Source organism: Strix uralensis, chromosome 13 (assembly GCF_047716275.1).
Source record: "Strix uralensis isolate ZFMK-TIS-50842 chromosome 13, bStrUra1, whole genome shotgun sequence".
Taxonomy (NCBI): domain Eukaryota; kingdom Metazoa; phylum Chordata; class Aves; order Strigiformes; family Strigidae; genus Strix; species Strix uralensis.
This window is the reverse complement of record NC_133984.1, coordinates 2,171,440-2,193,152: the sequence shown is the minus strand read 5'-3', so window position 1 is coordinate 2,193,152 and position 21,713 is coordinate 2,171,440. Positions and strand designations below refer to the sequence as shown.

The 21,713-nt window shown below is 48.5% G+C and overlaps 1 protein-coding gene across 1 annotated transcript; it reads right to left on the bottom strand.

Moving 5' to 3' along the window:
* Positions 1-12,080: 12,080 nt before the first annotated feature.
* GPR174 (G protein-coupled receptor 174) lies at positions 12,081-21,450 on the bottom strand. The gene is made up of 3 exons (XM_074883100.1): positions 21,372-21,450; positions 18,814-18,888; positions 12,081-14,780 (listed from the first exon to the last, which is right to left on the bottom strand). Exon 3 carries the CDS (start codon positions 14,367-14,369, stop codon positions 13,389-13,391), a length of 981 nt encoding a protein of 326 aa, XP_074739201.1. The 5' UTR covers positions 14,370-14,780; positions 18,814-18,888; positions 21,372-21,450; the 3' UTR covers positions 12,081-13,388.
* Positions 21,451-21,713: the final 263 nt, after the last annotated feature.

The following is a 21,713-nucleotide window of genomic DNA, read 5'->3' as shown; positions in this document are numbered from 1 at the left end:
CCCTTCTGGCTTTCCTGGAAAGTAATTCAGGTTGTACAGCTGGCAGTAAACCACTAAGTAGGCTTTCTGCGTGCAGAACTAGGGAGGGAGAAGTGACCAGAGGAGGAGCTGCTCTCCAACATTGTTTGTGAAACCGTGCAGAGGGAAGGAGCAGCCCCTGGGCAGGAGGGAATTCTGCTGCCTTGTCTTGGAAGCGAGCGCAGTGCTTCTCCCAAGGCGTGTGGCGATGCGATGCCTGTCCCAAAACTAGAGCTTGGCTCTCAAATAGTGACTCTCAGAGTATTTAATTATGTCCTTAACTTTACTGAAGTAGAATGCTGTGGAAAACTTGTCATTGTCACCAGGTGTCAGGTATGCTTTACTGAAATGGGTCTGTGTTGCTGGGGGAAGTAGCTGCACTGTTTCTGCTACAGACTTGCAAAGGGGTTGGGCAAGTTACTGTCGTGGTCACCTCCTCCTCCTCCAGATTGAGTGAGGGTAACCGGGATGGGTTGGCTGTCTCATTTGTTTTGGTACTCTAAAGTGGAAAGGCTTGGAAATGCGTTAGTTGCAGAGAGCAAGAAGCATTTGCTCGCGGCACTGAGACTTAAGCTTATTAAAAATAAAAATTAAAAATTCTTCCAGCTTTGGGTGCCTGGGCAGCAGGTGGCTCTTGCTGTACAAGCCTTTAACCTGCCAGCTACCTTAAGGCATGTAACAGGAGTGCTAGACACGCTTCCAGATAAGAGAAAACTGTTTCAGCCTACCTTTGGTAAAGATTTTAAAAGAAATGAAGTCAGTTCCTTAAGAGCTTATTAGATGTTCTCGGCAATATGCCAGGATACCCGAAGGAACAGACTGTTCTTACCTGCTTGGTGCTCTTGCATGGAGGAAGTGGCTGAAGTTTTGCTCACGCGTGTGGTGTGCAACGTGCAAGGCTTATTATCTGGACCCAGTGACTTTAGGCTGGGGGCGGGGGGCAGTCAGATCAAAGGATTTGCAGTTTTAACGCTGTTTGTGTGAAAACAGCCGGTATTCTCGGCATCTTGCAACGCTGTGTCTCAGTTTGAGCAGCTCCCGTGTGGTAGGAAGCAGAAGGGAGGCTGCGAGTCAAAGCCACCCGTGTGCCAGTAGATGGCACAGGCAGCAAGCGTTTGGGTGGAAAGCGTGTGTAACTGGTAAAACCTCGGCGTATTTATTCTAAGATACGGGGTTTGGGGTATTTTGCCAAAATTAAACCTGAAAATGGTTTGATGAAAGCTTCCTCTAGGTGTGGTGTTCAGTGTCTTTGCTTAGTTTTTATTTCTAGTGAAGAATATTTTTATAATACAACTGTAACCTGTGTAAAACCCCATTAGATGTAAGACTGTGCTTCAAACAGGACTGTGGTAACTGAAGGGATAACATTGCCAAGATGAAAATGTAGACTTTTTTATCATAGTAGTTCCTGTTTATACATGTATTTACTGTAAAAGCAACCTGTGCACAGGACCATCAGCAGTATCTGTGCACTTGCTTATTGCCAAGTTCTCTTTACACCATCTTGCAGGTTGTTTTTCTGACACGGTATATTTAGATGTAAGTTTTAAACACCTTTATGAATGTTAAGCTGACAATCCAGTGCTCTGGATGATTCCTCTTCCAGCATTACATGTGAGGTTTTTTCAAGTTTAAGTACTCTGATCAGAAAGGCACATGAGAAAAATCACAATTAAGAGCAAATTCAAATTAGTTACTTGGAGGAGATGCTCTTGACCTTTGCAGAAGCCTGATGGCTTTCTGAGTGTGACTGATAAGGTGTGGGGGGCTGGCGGCGGTGGTGGTGTGTGACAGACACTTCCATTAGAGTAGGTGCTAGTCTACACTAGAATTTTAGAGTTTCCTCCAGCCAGACTCTGTAAAAATTCATAGCAATTAAGCTGTTATTTGCATATATAAATACATTGAGATGAAGACCCAGGCAAGAAAAAAATGGGGACAGTGTGGAAATCTTTGAAAAACATACGGAGGCCTCAGCCTGGTGTGAAATAGAGTTTTAGTACCTCAGACTTGTTAAACTGGTTGTCTAAAAGTGAGACATTTTTCACAATAAGCTCAACTTTATACTGCGGACTGTTGCAACACAGCCATGCTTCATGGGGCAGTGAAAAACTCACACCTTGCGCCCACAGCAGAAGTCACGGTGTATGTGCAGATGTTGGGAGGAGCCTGCTAGGACTTCAGCAAGACTGGACTGACTTCTGTGGGCTTCATTAGTTCTTGGCATGGTGGGGAAAGCTACCGAAAATACAGATGTGCTCAGCAGAGTTTGTGGTGAATGGTGGCAGAAATACCGGAGCACTGAAATGAGCTCTGAATTTCCCTGCGAAAAATTCAGGTTTAGTGTTTTTAAATCATCCTCCTATGCCTGGGATTTGTTCTTGCTCTGCTTGCAGCAGGGTGGCCTGAATTGGACAGTCCCCTCGTTAGTGATGGAGCAGCTGCCAGCTTTAGGTTTGTAGGCAGATGCTTTTGTTTCTTGGTCTTTGAAGTACTCAGGAAAGCTAGAGAGAAAAAAACCATTATGACATTTAACTAAAGACAGCCTCTTCCACCCTACCACTTCCCCGATCTATTGCATTTCATCTTGTGTTCTCCTAACGTGCCCCAAACTAAAAAAAAAACAATCCTAGAACAGAAGAGAACGTTTGCAGGGACAGAGAAAGGCAGTGCAGTAGTCCACAAAGCCTCCGCAGCGGCACGGTAGCTAGCCATGAGGCTGAGCTACTGCTCGGGGAGACTGAGCTCGAGGTCAGGCTTGGAAGGATTAAAGCTGCTCTGACTGTCCTAATTTTGAGCCGTGTGGGGGATGGCTTGGCTGCCAGCGATGGCACAGAGCCCAAACACTAGCACTGATTGAAGCTTCGAGACTGCAACCAAAATAATTATAATATGTATAATTACAGTCACATTATTTCATTAAAATTATTTCTTCATTATGTGTATATATTTGTGATATTGCCTAGGCAATATGAATGGGTGTATTTCCTGTTTTGAGAATAATTAAAGACTCTCCACCTAGCACTCCACCTCCAAAGGAAATTATTTCTTATAGTTCATCTATTTTGTTTATTTAAGCATATTTTTTGCACTCTGACACCTCCAAGTTCCATGTTAACAAATGCAAAAGTGAATTTACTGTCTTAAAAGTCATTCTGACTGTGGATCGTGTGTCTATTAGAGATGCATTCACGCTCTCATGAGCTGTTCCATTTTAGGCCTTGTTGATATTTGAAGTTTGTTCCAGGTTAAGCCCACGTGTGGACACCTGAGCCTGGAACAAGGAGCTTCATTCCTACAAACCTGACCCCTTGTTGGAGTGGAACCTGGTGCTTTTACACCAGAGTGAGAGCACCAGCGTGCAGGATTCACCGGGAATAGATCCATGGGTAGGTAAACCCACAGTTTCCACTTTATGGTCAAAAATCCCTTGGGAGGGAAGATCTGTGTAGGGTTTTTTTGGTCCTGTGGGATGGTGATATCAGTAGTAACTGTGCCCCCTCGCTGTAAGTAATTGAGTACTTTGGTTTCTCTGCACTTCATGGTTGTAGCTTCTTTGTCATCTCCTGTTCTCAGCCCCTTTCACTCCTTAATGCTTAGAAAAATAAGAGGGATGTAGAAGCCACCATTCAGGCTACCCTACCCTTACCTGTGTGCCTTATCGCCCAGTGGGAAGTTGGAAGCAGTTCTGGCTTTGCCTCCTCACATCACAGTGTGGAAAAAAAAAAAAAAAAAAAGAAAAAAAAGAAAAAACCAACAAATTAAAAAAGCAGGGGGGGAATCAGACTTTCACACAAAGTAAACGATAGCACTTCTGTGGTGGTGAGCTGAGCTGTAACTGCTGGCTTTTCACATAAGTTTGTAGTCTGAAAAGAAACGAAAGCATTTCTGCTTATCTGGTACATCTGTGCTGCAGCATAAGCTGCTTTCCTCTGGTTCGTTGTGCTCCCGTCAAAGCTTTGGTGTTACTGCTCTTGACAATTCACAAACCACCGTGGAGTGGGTGGGTATCTGGGTGGCTGAGTAGCAGGAATGATGCTCCAGAGACACGGTCTCCTGGTACTGACCTCCCGGGAGGGTTTTCTGTGGTAAAGGTTTGCTTGGGTGGAGGTGGCAAGGAAGATGTGTGTATGGGCTGAGGAGAGCTTGCACCGCTGGGGTATTTCTCAGGCCCTATTTTCACCATAGATTAAGGCCCTTGATTTCATACTAACTGGAGGGAAAACAAAGTTTCTGACTGAGTGCCTTCAGTGTAAGAGAAAGAAGCGAGCTCCAGATCTCAACAACTTTTGTATTTCTTCTGTAAATATCCTACTTGCAGATACACTGGATATCTGCAGTATCTATTTGCACACTCACAATATTTGTTATTTTTTAATGGAACTAATGGTTTCCCTCTACAAAACTCTTTGCTTTCTCAGCATCATTTGATTTTCTTCCTCTTCTGTGTTTTCATTTACATTTTGTTTAAAAAAAACAGAATCATCTGGGTTGGAAAAGCCCTTGAAGCTCCTCCAGTCCAACCATGAACCTCACACTGACCGTTCCCAACTCCACCAGATCCCTCAGCGCTGGGTCAACCCGACTCTTCAACCCCACCAGGGATGGTGACTCCACCACTGTCCAAACAAAAACCGCTAGCCAAAAAACCACCAGTGCTACAAAAAAAAAAAGATGGGTCCTTGCCCAGAGCTGGGATCCACAACTGAACACTGATGTGCGGGTGAGTTGGGGTCGGTGCTCTGAGGCTGGGCCCATCTCCTACAGAAAAGCTTCACCCCCTCATAGGGGAGATGGTCAGCGGGAACCTGGTTTGCCCCGTTGTTCTTGTGCACTGTTCCACATTGAAGAGGTGGTGCTGGTTGTGGCTGTTGCCCTGAGGAGCGTGGACATGCTCTGCGAAGCCATAAAATCTCAGCCTTGCAGTGTTGCTTTTGCATTCATCCTTTTACCTTTGAGCAGACGGTGTTGTGGTCCCTCATCTGGTATTTCTACTAAGGGCTACTTAACTTTCTTTGATGCGAATGGAGGCACACTCACCCTCACGAGGCCCTTGCAAATGTTAACTGCCAACCCCCGAGGGCTCAGCACCCAGCTGTGGAGAGCCTGCACGTGTTTTGGCCCAGTGTTGATTTTAGGCCTGGCCTTGAGCCAGCATAAGATTACCTTCCAGCGGCCGAATACGATTCTGAGTAAGCTTCAGAAGCGCATGGATGCACTTTAGTGCGACACACAGCTGAGGGCAAAACCCATGGGTAACAGTCATCAGTGGGGCTTGAATCAGGGATTTCCTCTGTGTTTAGTTCAGCACTCATGTGCCCTATTCAGCCCACTTATTTCTCTAGTTTACAGTCAGGTGTTTTATTTCTTTTCAACTCCTGAATATCCGACCAGTTTGGTGTCACGTTGGCTTTAGGGCCGTGCTGTTGGGCGCTGGCGGAGCTGCTTGCAGGGCAGGTGCATCTCCAAAGCAATTTCGATTTCCAGAAACAATCTTCCCTTCTGCTGAATTTGTGGGTTTTGACCAACCACCAAACAAAGAGCTCCTGGGTAATGGGAGAAGATCTTAAAAACAAGCACTCTGCAGCATTTGGGTCTGGAGCACAGGTCTTATGAGGAGCAGCTGAGGGAACTGGGGGGGTTTAGTCTGGAGAAGAGGAGGCTGAGGGGAGACCTCATGGCCCTCTACAACTCCCTGACAGGAGGGTGCAGAGAGGGGGATGAGTCTCTTGAGCCAAGGAACCAGCGCCAGGACAAGAGGGAATGGCCTCAAGCTGCGCCAGGGCAGGGTCAGACTGGCTCTTAGGAAGTATTTCTTTGCAGAAGGGGTTGTTGGGTGTTGGAATGGGCTGCCCAGGGCAGGGGGGGAGTCCCCATCCCTGGAGGGGTTGAAGAGTCGGGTTGACCCAGCGCTGAGGGATCTGGTGGAGTTGGGAACGGTCAGTGTGAGGTTCATGGTTGGACTGGAGGATCTTCAAGGGCTTTTCCAACCCAGCTGATTCTGTGATTGCCCACATTACATGGCTGCAAAGGGTCGTGCACCCACGGGAAGTGAGGCAGTTGTTTGGAGTGAGTAGGGGGATGATTTGCGCCACGCCAACCCATCCGTGGCAGCTCTGGCGGTTGCGTCCCCCCCACATGATGGGCAGAAGTGCAGCCTGGTACTTCTGGCCCTGGCGGGGGGAGCACCCAGGGGCCGGGGTGCGGAGGGGTGGGTGATCTGCTCCCTGGGGGGGCTGCACCACATCCCGTTTACCAGTAAAAGGGAACTGCTTGACTTGGTTGTAAGAGATTTCCTGGAATTTATAGCAGTGTTTCCAAGGTCCCATGACCAGCATGTCCCCTAGAGCTTGTCGTAGCCTGTGGCTTTCTTTAAGTATAATAATATAGTGGGGGGTTGGAGGGTAAATACCTCTTTTGCTGCCCCAGAGGGAGAATGTGGCCCTGTCCCAAGCCTATGGCTGCTGTAGAAATTCCCACTGAACGAGGAAGCAGCCCAAGAGCTTTTGAGCTAGATGCCACTGGGGGTTTGATGTCCCATGGGGGATGCCTGGGCTGGGTCAGCTGGGGCAAACGAGCCCAGAGAGAGAAACTTTGGGTGAAGAAACTCAGAGGAACAGCACCAGGCCAGCATGGGCAGTGGTGCTGCTGTTGGGTTTGGGTTTGTGAGGGTGCTGCTCTGGGTTTTATAGATTGTTAACCAACGGGAACAGGCTGGGATGTGGGGCTTTGATGGTTGGCGTTAATTCACTTAAATAAGAAACCTCTCATTAAACTAGAAACTCAAAGCTGTGTGAGTTTTAGCTTCTGTTTTACACTGGTCACTGGGAACTTTCTCTCTAGCTGCGCAGACCTCTGTGTGACCACAAAGAGTTACCGTTTCTTTAAATATCAACTGTGTCATGCAATAGTGGCGTTTGTGCAAGATAATGGCCCTGAATCATAGGACTGATAAACAGGCTGACAGCAGATTAGAGTTACTAGTCAGCCAAGACAAGAGTTTGGGTGGCTTAAAAACTTTAAAATAGAGTTTTTCCCTTGGGGCTTCTGGGAGGGGAAGCAGGGAGGTGAAGCTGGCTGTGCGGCGTTTGGAGCGGACGGCTGGTGGCTGCACGTTGTGGTTGGTAAAAGCCATGACCTTTGCTTAGCTGGAACCCCAAGATATTCCCTTCTTACATCACTGTTGAGCTCACTGGGAGAGTGGGTAGGGAGATGGGGTAGAGATTTGTTAATTCTCACGCTAGGTTGTGGCAATCAGTTACATCGTTTCTGTTCATCCTACCTTTGCTGGTTCTGTTTTTTTGTTTGTTTGTTTGTTTTTTTCTCTGAATTCTGGGTTTAGGGGAAAAAAAGCAAAGGTGGAAGGAAACTTAAGCAGACTGGCATCCAAAATTATAATCTTGACAATCGTAGCTCAGCCTCTTGCTGACCATGGAGGTAGCTAACCTCCAAGAGCCTTCACTTTTCCTCTCCTTTGACTTTATATTGGCACCTGGGTGTGTGACCAGAACTGAGCACTGGCTCCGACTGGGCTGAGGATTTTTTCTGAGGTCTAACTCATGCTGAAACAGGCTCTGAGGACATCTGGGCATGTTGCTGCACTTGCTTTCGTAGAGGTAGCCATTGCTCAGCCATCACCCACACAGGGACAGGATGGAGATCCCTTAAAACAGAGCGCTAGCGGCCACCAAAACCCCCCCAGCTAAGCCCTGCCAGCAGCTGGTCATGTTTACAGCGTGCGTCCCGTCTTGGTTTGACGTAAGATACAGAAATAGAGCTGGAAGCAGGAACAAGCACCCAGGTCTTCCCCTCTGAGGAGATGGCACTAACCACCAAAAGTCATGCTTGTGTCTGTTCTCTGTACCCGGGAGCAGCCTACTGGGCTGTGATCTCTTCTTTTTTCTCCCACTGCTTTGACCTTTGGCTCTTCCCTAACAGGGGAAACAGGGATTCAAATCCCCTCTTAAATAATGGAGGAATTTTAACCATTTCCCTCCCTTCTTAGGCAAGGACTATACTTACAGGAAGGGGCAGTGACAGCCTTATCCCTTCCCCATCTTTTAGGACCAGGGTACACTCCTTGCAGCGAGATTCAGGTGATGCTGAATTGTTAGAAACCCCCATCCTACATTAAATCCAGCCCTTAGTGTATCAGATGGATGCGCCTGACCCTGGATCAGGCATCTCCTCCTGTTGGCTCCAGGTTGCTTTCTGAGGAAGAGAAGGTTGATAACAATCCTGAATCCAAAAAATATGATGGTGTCCATCCCTGGTTTCTCCTGGGAAGGTCAGTGTTTTCATGGAAATTAATGAGCCTGCTGGCATCAGCAGGAGTCTTTGCATGGAGTTCACTCTGGGGAGATAAGAAATGATGTAAAAGGTGTGAGACAAAGAAGAAGGTTTGGGGGTAACTCATCTGTATTGAGAGACTATGGATGAGTCTTTAACAGAGCAGAAAATATTAAAAAACACTAGAGGAAAGAACTGATGATAAGCAAAAAGATCCCTGTACCTCTGACTGCTTGTTTCAACTGGAACGTCATGTTTTCACCTGAGTTTCCCAAATATTCTCCTTTGTGGCATATTTTTCTTTTAATTTTGAGAAATTCATATTTATTTCAGCAGTGTTGCCTGTGCAGATAAATTCTGAAGTGCAAATCACCGCGTTAGAGAGAAGGGTGAGTGAAACGAGTTAATCTGATGGTAGTTGCTGGTCCCAACAAGCTCGTTACAGCAGCGAGTGGTGGTACCAAAAGCTGTTGCAGATGTGTTCTGGTTTTTTGTTACTATTATTTTGTTCTTGATGGCTTTAAGTAACTGGATCTTTTTTCAAAATCAGATCTTTTGGCCACTAATGTGTATCATATAGATCACATCTATACAGAGCTCAAATGTTGGAGCTCGTCTGGCCTGACTTACCTGGCAGCGTGAGCCAGGCACTGTCTAGACAGCTTCAGGTTTTCTCCTCTTTTTGTCAGATTAAACCGTCTCTGACAAGATTTTATCTTTTTATTGTTGTTTTTGTACTGGATGGTATTGGCTTATATCTGGGTTGCTTGCTGTAGTTTATTTTTTGTTACTGAGGCCTGAGCTGTGGTGTCCAGCCGTGCTGTTCTTGATGCTCTGTGTGCTTTTATGGCCAGCGAGCTGTTTTGGTGACACTGGGGACGATACTAATTTTTAGCCTCTAACAGAAAAGTGAAAAGGGAAGTAAACAGTGAAGGAAGAAGTGTCAAAGTTTGCTGCTGATGCAGCCTTAACCGGAGCAGCGAAAATCTAACACCAACTACAGAGAAATGGGGAGTCTTCTCAGGACGTTGAGCAGCCAGATGACAAAATAGCAAAATAAAATCTAGTGCTGAGAAAAGACAAGAAGTGTAAGAGGGAAGGAAAACTCTGCTTAGGTAAGAGGAGCTTTTTGCACAGAAAGATCTTTTGAGTTACCTGGCTAGCTCATGGGCAGTAGCTGGTGATGGCAGAGGAGATGAAGAGGACACTGGAAATGCTGGAGGACCGGTGCCGTGGCCATTGGCATGTGGCCCCGCTCGCACGGCCAGGCGGCAGCTGCGGGGGCAGGAGGTGGCCGGGGGTCCCGAGCGCGGGTGAGACCTCGCCTCTGCTGAGGCACGAGCCCTGCAGAGGTGGTGAAGAGGGAACCAACTGCTGCCTCGTGGTGCAAGAGGAAGGGACACCAAGAGATGTTGTCAGGTGGCCAGCTCAAAGCAACAGCGATACGTTTCTGAGCAATGTATGTGTAACTAAAATAGGGAATTTGTTGCCACTGGACTTTAAGGGATTAGTGGGTTCAGGTCTATGTTGGTCCAGAAGAGCTTTTCATGGCTCTGAGGAACGATGCTTTCAGTGCAGCTGCAGGAAGCCCCACAGCCAGCGGCTGAGGACAGCTGGGCCCGGGCAGGATTGCTGCCCACAGCTCAGCGTTTCAGCCCTCTCCCCAAGCCTACCATCGGCAGCGAGCGAGCCCCTTCAGTGGTCCCTGATCTGGCTCAACACCACCGTCTTGTGAAGGTGTAAAGAGGACAATGAGAAGAGGGGCAGGCACGTGCTCTCCCACTTCCGTAGCAGCCTTCGCTTGCAAGTACAGTTTTAAGTCTTGACGTGCAAAAAAAAAAAAAAACAAAAAAAAACAAAAAAACAAACAACAAAACCCCCTGTCATGTCTCTTCTCTTGATGACAACGACACAAAGGAAGCTGGTAGAAGCGGCGCCGAGGTGTGATGAAATCGCCTGCAGCTGTTGCACTTTCCGCAGCGTGTGGGTTTGGAGGCGTGCGGCTGTGTGGGAGGCGATGGAAACGGGGGGCTGGGGCCTTCGGAAACACGCCGAGAGCTCCGCTTCCACCCGGAACTCTCTCATCCCCGTTCACCTTGTTTCATGGATAAATAAGACTTCACCAAAAAACACTTGGTGCTGCTTCTGAACAGCTTAAGGTCCCCAAGCATCCCTCAAGACCTCCCCTGGATCTGTGCTGTGGCCACGCTACCTTTTCCTTTGACCTAGCACAATTAAACCTGACTCTGTTTGTGTCAAAAAGCCACTTGTGACTTCGGCACAAAGCCAGCCTGGCGAGGCTGTTGGCAGAGCCCTCGGTGCTTTGCTCCTCGGCAAGAACAACCCTCGCAGGGGAGAGATGCTGCTTGAGCAACCAGAGGAAATACTGCATGTAGAATAAAGGGGATGTTGGGGTTTGGTTTTTTTTTTGCTCTCAGTTACATTGTCATTCAGATTCCCAGTCCTACAGGGAATTTATTACGCTGTGGACGATTTATTACTCAAAAGGCTTTTTGGGGAAAAGATTTCTGTGGGAATATCAGCTTCTGCTGGCTTTGAACAGGCTAATGGAGAACTGCAGTCAGAGCTGAGCAAAGTCCAGGTGAAGAAGCAGATCCTGCCTAGCACAGAGCTTGAAGCTGGGCAGAAAAGTGATCAAAGAGCAACTGCTCCCTGCTGCTGCAGTGGATGGGCATTACTTGTCTTCGTGCCATCCCCACCTGAGGCTTTCTTGGGTGGCAGAAATGCAGCAGAACATCTCTCTGCTGGTGTGTGACTGCTCAGGGGCTCAAGCATGGGCTGGTATCGTGGATTCCGAGCCATCAACAGGGCATGGAAATCCACCTTCTGTTAACTTAAGTAATATCTTGGTTCTCCAGATGTCCGTGGTAACATCAGCCAAGGGCTTGTGAGCCCTCTGCAATGGAGAGCGTGGCCCAAGCAAATCCCACCGGGAGCAGAGGTGCCGCAGCAGGGCAAGGGCAGGCAGTTCTCTTCTGAATTCAGCTCATGTGAGCTACTGCGACTATTACATCCGACTTCCTGTAAACACAGACCGTTAATACTAATATGAATAAACCATATTGCTGTGGCAGCAGGGGAAACGACTCTGTTGCACCCACAGTATTTTTTTGGTGTGAAAAATTAGGCTTACTGAGGTTTTTCTCACTGAACAATTTCTGAACTTCTGACACCACTTTGTGTAACATCTTTTCCCCTCGGAAGCTAAAAGGGCCATCCTGCTCCCCTCCCACGCACGCAGGGATGGGGGACAGTGGCCAGAAAGGACGGTGATGGGCTTGTGCCGGTGCTGGCCTTCAACTTTAGGAATCCACCACGCCTTGGCAAACCTCTTGGGGGTGGGAGGGGACGGACAGACAGACAGATGAGCTGCTGCAGTTTGCAGCAGTGTGTTTTGTCCCTTTGCTTTTCTCCCCAGTGCAGGAAGGAGGTTAAAACAATTTTGAAAAGGCATCTAAAATGTTCTACAGATGCTCGAGAGGTGTTGGCAATCCAGGTGCTGCCCTTGTTGGTCCCTGTAAGCATGTACTGGTGACGCAGGCAGTTACAGAGGGGAGAGTGGGCCAAGAATTACATATAAAAAATTTTTGAAGGGATTTTTTTATCATACACAACAGGATATAAAAAAAAATAAAATATGTTTTCATTGCTGTGGACAAATTACAATGTGCTTTGTGGTTTCCATGAATTAGCAGTGCTTACTCAGCCGACACACTCAGGTATAGACACACTGGCTCAGACTGCTGCAGGGATGAAGTGGTGGAGTTTTGTTTTATTATACAGAAGGGTTTTTAAAAAGAAAAAAAGTCTTTCTGTGTTCCAACACTCTCTGGGATTCACATCATTTTTCTACAAAACATGTATTTTTTCATAAATTAAATCTATAAAACAACATTTACATTAAATAAAACCTAATACCATCACAGTATGTTTACATTTCAAAATGTAACATTTCAAATGTTCACAGAAAAATAAATTTTACAAGAACGTGCAAATGAAATACCAGTCACACCCAACGCTTCTGTTGTTTGATTTTTAAAGAAATTATTAAAAATACATCCACATTTGAGCCTCTCTTAAAAATCTCACATAGCTTGTTGGGTGGCACCTTTAGTGAGTTCCCATTGCAGTGAACTTCAGGAAGGTTTGGTTCCTCTGACTGTGTTTTAATTGTGCTGCTGTTAATGAAGAGTAGGTGTGATGGCTCTGGGTCAGTTATCAGTGAAAGGGAAATAATTTGCCCCATCTTTGGTGGAAAGAGGACCTGAAAGTCTTGATAGACATTAGCCTGAATAAATACCCTCAAAGCACAGCCCCGTGGTTAAAGCTTATCCAAGGCAGCAACGTGGCTTCCAGCCTTACAGCTTTCAAGCCAGAAATGGGAACTGATGGCAGAAAAATAGTGTCTGGACACTTCTGTGACTTTGGGATTTGCGGATATGTCATTTGCTACACCCCAAAATGGAGTCTTGGCTCATTATTTAAATGGCAAGTCCTTTGGGGCCACCTTACACTCCTCACCCTATGGGCAACATGGCTTGAGGGAGGCTCTTAGCACTCCCCATAGAAATTACTCACTGCTGGATTGTCTTTTGCTTCAGAAATATGTAATACTGTGTCACCAACTAATTTTTAGGATTGAATTCTTTCTGTGTAGCAAGAGCCCAGAGTCTTTGCTGCCTCTTGCTGAAGTCAGGGTGTGTGATCAGGACATGGCCGGGTAGTGGCCCACTGGTGACAATGGGGCACAGCATCTCGCCACGGGTCCACGTCCTCCTACTGCCAAAGCTACTGCTCCTGGCTGCCCATTTTAGAAACAGGGCCTGTGGGAATTACACAGTGTTATTTATATTCAGAGAAAAATTGCAACCAAAGTGTTAAATCAACATATTTTCGGTCAGGTTTGGGTTTTGAGGGGTTTTTTGTTTGTTTTTCTCCAATCCTCACTGAAATCAGCAGAAGCTTGTTGTTGCTCTCGGTGTCCTGGGAGGAAAAAAAAAAAATAACGGGCCAAACCCCAAAATACAGTGAACGTTTGAAGTCCTTGGGGAAGGCCAGCACTAGTAGTCCATGGTGTGCTCCCTGAGTGTATCTCTGGAGTGCTTCCTCACGTAACTGAGGTGGTGGAGCTGAATGCTGTCCTGCAAGTCCTGCCTGGAAAGGCGTCTCCTGAACTCATCTGTAGTAAAGTAGTAGATGACTGGATCCACGCAGGAGTTCAGGCTGGCAAGGCACAGAGCTACAACGTGAAACACCGAGATCACCTTCTGGACGCACCCATTCTTAATCTTTTTGGTTTTGACAAAGAAATCTAGTGGAAAGCTGATATGGTACGGTGCAAAGCAAATCAGAAATACCAGAGCACAGGTGAGAATCATCTTTAAAGCCTTTTTTTTCTCTCCGAGGTCATGTGATGCAGAGTTTTTTTCTTTTAGTGATAAGATAGTCTTCCACGAGCAGTACAGGATGATGAGTAGGGGTGTTACGAACCCCACCAATTCACCTATGGTCATCATTGCAATGGAGATGGGAAGGTCAACTTCCTTTACGGGGAGATCCACAAAACACGTGTTTTTAGCATCCTGGTGAAGTCTGAGAAGCGGGAAAGGCAAACAGCCAACGCAGACCACGACCCAGCCAGCGATGCTGATATACACATCACAGATGCGTTTGCAGTCACTGAATTTGAACGGGTGCATCAGAAACAAGTATCGTCTCACGCTGATGCAAACCAAGAAATAGATGCTTGCGTACATATTGACGTACTTCAGGTAGAAGCAAAGCATGCAGAGACCTCCTCCAAATTCCCACGTCCCGGTCAAGTAGTAGAAAATCCTCAGGGGCAAGGACAAAACCTGCGCTAAGTCGGCAATGGCTAAATTGATCATAAATATTACGGCCCTTTTAGTCTCTTTCATGTACCCATAAAAGACCCACAAAGCTAATATGTTTCCTATTAGTCCAGGGATGAGGATGAACGTATATGTAATCGCATAGTAGGTCTTGAGGTCTGTGTCGGTGCAGGTCGAGCTGTTCGTCATGGTTGTGCTCCAGATCCGCGCTCAGCGCCGGCATGATAACATCTCTCTCACTCGCATCCTGCAGCCAGGTTGTCCTCAGGACGTCGGTGCTTAAATAAAAATGTTCACCCCTGGCATCCGTGTGTGAGGCTTCGGTTACCAGATTATTGTGTCTGCTCTGGGGAGGAGCTTCATTATGGGGTGAGTGAGTTAATTAAAGTCCTGCTCACGTGCTTTGCTCGTGCTCGTTGTCAGAAGTTACCAGACCTTCCTCGAGTGGCTCACAGGATTGACGGGGCGGGGATCTACACCGCGAAATGCATCGTCGTGTGCCGAAGCAGTCGACGGTTCATCACCTCTGTGTCACCTTTTGGGTGGCATTTCAGCCGCTTCTGTCAACACGGGAGTTTGACAACCAGCATGGCCCTGCAGCTGAAAGACAGAAAGGTGGGTTATAACGCTGCGGGGAGACGCGGGCCTGGCAAACCAGAGGGACGGGGAAGCTGCAAGAGCGGTAGGAGTGTCTCTCTAGCAGAATCCTACTGCTAGTGGCATCTGTGGGGGTCAGATCTTCTGCCTGACAAGCACCATGTCTCACCCAGTGAAGGGAGGTTCAAAACCACTGAGGAATAAATAGAAAATGTGCTTAATTGCTGCTGCAAACCAGCCTCCCATGCTGTACCGCCAAGCAGCAGCCGCCCCCGATCACAGGCCTTGGTGCCAGGTTTCTGCAGCTGAGCCTTTCCCAGCTCCAGCTTTTCCATCCGAATCTCCCTTTGCCACGGTTGCGTTGGTCTCCCCGTGCCCAAGCCCAGAGATGCTCCGGCGAGCGCCGTGCCCTCACTGCCCTGCCGCGGGCAGAGGGATACTCTCACCTCATGCAGCCCTCGGGAGTTTAATGCTCCCCTGGTCTTCCTGGGAAAGCCCTTCAGAAACTTCCCACCCGCACACGGCCGAGCAGAGGACAGAACAAAATCTGCTCCTTATGTAAATGAGCCACTCACCCAAAAAATGAACATTTTCCACCGGTGCAGCTGCTGCTGCTGCAGCACAGAGTGCCAGTCCCACATCAGTGGCTTTCACCGAACCAGGGTCAACTTTTTCATTGATCTTCCATAAATAGAATATAAAACATGCAAGCAAGGACAAGTGGCCCACTTATTAAACCCTTTTTGCTGCAGAACTACCAGCATTATATTAAATTTTACTTTCTCACAGCTGCTTTTTTTAAGCCTTTCCTTTGCCCACCTTGCGCATGTGACTGCTGTGGCTGTTGGAAATACCAGATATCATTACCGAGGTGACTTTATTTTAAAATTGTTTGCATGGTAAGCAGCTGATATTATCAGAACCCGTCAGACTGAAAAAAATACAACCCAGATCTGATTAATATAGAGGAAATTCAGCGCTCTGTCCAAACTCTCTCAGGTTTCCCTTTTGCTTCAGCATGAAGAATTAACCTACAGGTCTAAGTGGGAAAAGTTTTTAGGTAGCAACCAAGATGCCAAAGGCACATTTATAAAGGCAAAATTATATCCCACTGCAATCCTTGATGGTTTTTTCCTGTGCTTTGAGGTATAGGCATCAAAATGTGAACATTTATTAATGGAGCTGATGTTCAACACTTGCCAGCGTGATTGTACCAAAACTTTGAAGTAGCTTTGGGTGGAAACAGAAAATCTATACAGGGAAATGGTAGGGGGGGGGGGGGGGGGGCGCAGCTTTTCTGTGTCTATTTGTATAGTTTCTCTTGCATACCATTGAGTAAAGAGTCCAATGAGACTGAGATGTCTTCTTTCTTCCAGGGAGCCAGCATCTAACATAACCAGTAGAGCAAAAGGGCTCGTGAAATAATCCTATTAATCTTCAGAAGCAACGATTAATAAGCTGTAAATTAGCCGTCTGTTCAAGACTTTCCAATTCTTTTGTTAGTTCTCCACTCAACTTTCAATGCACAAACCTGCACGACTAATTCTAGAAATGTGAGTAATGTCTTCTTCATGCAGGGACACTAATTGGTGCTCACCTACTCATCAGATTTTATCGGTCACTGGTGGGTAACTTGGGCCAAGGGCTTTGGTGTCCATTTGCTGGCACAAGTAACTGGGAGGGGGCAGTGGATGTGGCTGGTTTTGCTGGTACCTGTCATGCTCTGGGGTTCCCTGGGGCTGCAGAGCTCACCCTCGGCAGCTGGGTAACCCCTTTGGTGCCTGCTTCAGGCAGGTTCCTCCCTTCTCCTCTGTACTGGGATCGAGCCAAACCAGTTGGCCAAAACCAGTACATCCTCCTCGAGTGGTCAGAAATTGCCTTGCTGGGCTTGAAAAAATGCTGAGTCTGGGTACAGGCAGAGCAGGCTGCGCTGGGAAAGCCTCTGAAGCTGCTTAGTGGTGCTTACAGAGGATGGGAGGGATGCTCTCTTTCATGTTGGCTGTCCATGGCGATGCTGAGGCCCTGTGAAGACGTGCCTGTCTTTACTGTCACAGCATGACATGTCCAGGCTTCCCATCCTGCTCCTGCCAGGGTGTCTGAGCAAAACAACCCCATTGGAGGTCCCTGGGCTGCACCCAAGCAGCAGGATCAGGGTACCAGTGACCAGGAGCATCCTCTCACTCCCGGAGAGCTCCTCTGTTCCTCTTGGCTCCCCAGGTACCAGCTCCATCCCCTGGGATGTGGGCAGCCTGCCCAGCAGAGCAAGGGTGGTTCGTGAGGACCTGCATGGCTTTGCCTTGGGTTGATTTCCACTTTTTTTTCGCCTAGAATGTCTCAACTTCTTGCCTGAAGTTTGCTCTGAAGCTCCAGCAAAGGGTGGCTGTGTGGTGCCATCACTCGCTGCCCATACGTGTATCCTGCTGCGGCCGATGCATGAGTGCTCGGGCAGGGGATGCATCTACAGGGGCGTTTACAAGATAAAGCCCTAAACCTGCATCACCCAGCTTTTTCTTCCAGTGATTTTTTTAATTTTTTTTTTTTTTTTAAAAAGCAAGCTTATCTTTCCTGTCATCTCTTTCCCAGGGACCTCTATCACCCAGTCAGGGAGGCTGAATCACACTCCTTTTCCTCTGGCTGCGTTCCTGGGTGGGGGAACCCACCCTGCCTCCATCGCTGGGCCATGAGATGCACAAAGGGAAGGACAAGGTGCAGGCCCAGCCCATCAGTCTGTTCTCAGCCCAGTGCACGCACACATTCCCACGAGCATTTCCCCAGCCCCAGCGCACAGCAACTTTCCTGCAGCACCATCTTCTGCTCCCTGCAGCCCGGCCCCAGGGCAGGGATGGGCGTGCAGCACCTTCTGCCTCTCCCTGGGGCTGCAAACCCACAGAACGAGGGGTCCCAGAAAGCCCAACTAAAGCCGAGGAGCAGCGAGGGTGCTCACCCAGAGCACCCAAAAACGTCCCTGCGAGAGCAGCCGCCCTCAGAGGCGGGGTAAAAACACAGCAATGTGAAAAACCACACTTTGGAAATCCCAAGCAGTAACATTGCAAAGTTCAGCCAAATGCGCTATGTAAAAACCAGCAGGATGCTAAAAAAAGCTCCAGAAAGAGGAAATTTTGTTTCGCATTATCTGTGCTCGCTTCCCCTCGGCGCAGGGGGCTGGCTGCGGCGGTAGGTGTGAGACTGTCCCCAGGCACGGCTTCCTTCTTCCCCTGAACGGTTTTTCGCCCCTCTTTTTTGCCAAGGAGACCCCACAGTCAGCGGCGCTAGGGACTGGATGAAGACTTCTTGTTTGTACTTAATGAGTCAGAAACACCAGGTACGTTTTGTAGTCAGGCTTTACACCTGGGACTTGTTAACGCTTGTTAAAGCTGGACAGTTACACTGTGTAAAGTATTTTCTATCTGCTGAGGGGCAGCTGTAGATTCATACGTTCCGTATGAAGAAGTGGAGGGGCTGGGGTGGTGGGAGCAGCCACAACACCTGTGGGTCTGGGATGCAACTGGACTCTGCCCCATGCCTACACCAGAGCCCATCACACCCTGCATGTGTAATCAGGCTCCTCACCTGAGGATGGTTATAACTGCCTGGGTCAATGCTCATTAGCAAATCCTGTGGGTTTTACCCCAGGAAGCAAAGCCCTTAAAACCCAGCTCGGTGGAGGAGAGGCCCTTAAACCCACTTGGGGGAAAGCAGCCCATGGTTAAGCAGCATCCGTAGGTGTTGCCTCTGCTGCAGCATCATGCCTGGTCCCCTCCTGGAGCCCAGCACCTCCTGCTCACTCCCAGAGCCAGGGTATGTGATCAGCCTGGCCGCATCCTGCTGCCGAGCACCGCTCTTGCAAGGATGGCTGCTGGCCAGGTGAGCAGTGGGTGTGCAGGCACCCTGTGTTTGGTGTGGGGCTGGTATTTATGCATGTCATACTGTATTTATTATGGTGCTATAGAAACACGTAAAGCCTGTGGCAGGGGTGATGTGGGCAGAGCAGCCGCTAGTGCTGCCTGTGTCACCCTGGTGTCACCTGCTGACTTACCCTTCTAGGGGGGAGGCCTGGGGTGTGTGGCTGGCTGCAACCTCTCTTCTATTCGTCCTCCTTCTCCTCCATGGCCTAAAATAAAAACACACATGGGGGTAACTTCAAATAGAAATATAGTTTCCTGCTGAAGCTGTGCAAGCAGAGGTGGTGTGGTGGTGGGTCTGTTGCTCCCTGGGCAGTCGCTGGAGATGTGGGAGCTGGCCCAGGGACCGGAGCAGGGCAGCTGTGTCCTGTGCTGGGCTCCTCCCAGTTGCTGCCTGGTTTTTGTGTCACCTGAAGTGCTGCTGCCCTATTTTGGGGAGATAACTGCTAGTAGTAATAATAATAGGTATTAACTGAAAATAAAAATGATAGAAATATAAACTGATCACTGCACAGGATTGCTTTTGAGTTCTCTTAAAATATGTCAGGGGAGAGTAAAAGCTTTTCTCCCTTGAAGCAGTTTTGTGGTAGATATTTGGAGTTTATATCATCTTCCATAGGGACAAAGTTGCCTCTTGCTGTGCTAAATGAAGATTTCTCTCTTTTATTTCCTCTTTGGTAGCATCATAGAGGCCACAGTGTTTTTATTAGATATCCTTAGAGCGGCTTTTTCATTTTAATTCAGTTGCAGGGTACCACAGCAACTGCCTGTGCATCCCATCTGATTTCTGTGGTTACCTGAAATGTGAATCACTGAAGGTGGTGAATGTTTGTTACAGGGGAAAAAGCAGTGAAACAGCCAAGATTTTACAGGTTAGGACTGCGGGGCATTGGCACAGTGGAATAAAAAGTGATTTTTTTCTATTTGTTCTTTCATTAATTTCTCATTTCTTGAATGGTCCAGAGGAAACCATGAGGATGCTCAAGGGGCTGGAGCACCTCCCCTGTGAGGACAGGCTGAGAGAGTTGGGGGGTTCAGCTGGAGAAGAGAAGGCTCTGGGGAGACCTTAGAGCGGCCACCCAGGGCTTAAAGGGGCCACAGGAAAGGGGGGAGGGACTCTTGATCGGGGGGGGGGGGGGGGGGGGGGCGCGGTGTGGGTAGGGATAGGACAAGGGGTAACGTTTTTAAACTGACAGAGGGGAGATTTAGATGAGATCTAAGGAAGAAATTCTTCCCTGTGAGGGGGGTGAGGCCCTGGCACAGGTTGCCCAGAGAAGCTGTGGCTGCCCCCTCCCTGGAAGGGTTCAAGGCCAGGTTGGATGGGGCTTTGGGCAACCTGGGCTAGTGGAAGGTGTCCCTGCCCAGGGCAGGGGGTGGGACTGGGTGGGCTTTAAGGTCCCTTCCAACCCAAACCACTCTCATTCTATGATTGGCTCATGATTAAGGTAACTGAGTGTTCCCGTGGCATGCCTGCCCTCTGCCCTGCCTGTGCTCCCCGCCTTTCCACCGGGGTGGCAGAGCTGCCAGCATCTCCTTGAGGGAGCACTGAAATTTTGGGAAGGGGCTGTGGGGCTGGAGCCCTGGGGGAGCTCCCTGGGAAGAGGGGCTAGGGGGTGGCTGCGTGCTGGTGGGCAGGAGTCAGGCGGGCAGGCAGCTGGGGACACCAGGGGGATTTTGGCTGGGTAAATTCCAGAAATCTGCAGGAAAAAATAAATGCTCCAGTTTAAAGTCATGTGAAATATGCTGCTTTTGTCTTTTAATCCTTTGCAAAAGCTCTTGTCCTCCTTTGTTAATATTTATCCTGGTTAAAAGGGGAAAATAAACCTGGAACAGCAGCATTGTGTGTCAGCCTAAACCCCCTCCCCTCTTCTCCCTTTGTGGCACACCCTGATCTCCCTAGTAGATGTGCAGGGTAATAAGCACCAGAACTGTGAGTTTTCCACCCAAACTGTCAGCACATGCCCCCCAGGGACATGCAGCTGGATAACCCTGCCTCTTCCCTCCCCCCGGTTCTTGCAGTTAAGCGGAAAAATTGCCAGTGGAAAGTCAGCGTCCTGCCTCTTGTGAGGAACAGGCCGTTTAAGAAAATCCATTGGGCAAATACAGTGAGAGGAACCCCGGTGAAACCCAGAGAAATGAGTAAATTGCTGTGCTTGTGGGGATGGGGCTGTATGGCCTCAGAAAGTCCACTGACAGACAAGTCCCTTCACAAGCAGCTGGGAGTTTTGCAAAGGTTAAGAATCACCAGAATTGGTGTTATTCTTAAAGGCAGCTTCTTGATAATCACACAACAGTAATAGAAAATACACTTTGAAACTTCATGGCTGGCTATTTTGGGCTTAAGCCCTACCCCTCCTCTCCCTCAGACACACGGAGCATCTCATGAGCACTTAGAGGAGCTCGTTCTTCTGATAAATGGAGATACTGGCTCCTCACCCATAGCCGGGCTTAGCCTGCACCTCCTTGCTTCTACTCGTTTACTTTTGGAGATTCATGGGGGTCGGTGGTTAATGCTGCACCCTCCTGTCTCTCAGTGGGGTGTCCCCATCCCCTCTCAGCACTTCTAGTGCAAGTATGAAGAAGCACCAAGTCTATGTTGCAATACCCCCCCCCCCCCCCCCAAAAAAAAGTACAATTTAAACCCGTTAGCCTGAACCAAAGATAAAAAGAGAAAAAAGCGTATCAGTCCTACCTTTGCTGTCTTGGCGGGCTGCTCCAGTGTGGGCCCCGATCTGTGGGTGCTGGTAGCGGGTTCCCCACCACTCTCGACGTGCAAAGCAAAAGTGCAACTGCCGGGAGCAGCAGCCTGCGCCCGCGCGGGGGGAGCGGGGAGTGGGGCCCTCCCCGGCCGGCAGCGCTTTCAGTGCTGCTCCTCCTGCCCCTGGGTCCCAGCCGGACCTGGCCCTTTTTCTTTCTCTTTTTGTGTTTTTTTAATATATACACATATATATGTAAAGGTGCTGTTGGTTTTGGGGTGTTCTGGAAAGCACAGTCGTTGTTTGCTGCGAGGCTGCTGTTGCCCCAGCAGCTGCCG

Excerpts from the sequence above, each read along its gene's own strand:
- GPR174 (XM_074883100.1), bottom strand. The coding sequence starts at position 14,369 with ATGACGAACAGCTCGACCTGCACCGACACAGACCTCAAGACCTACTAT.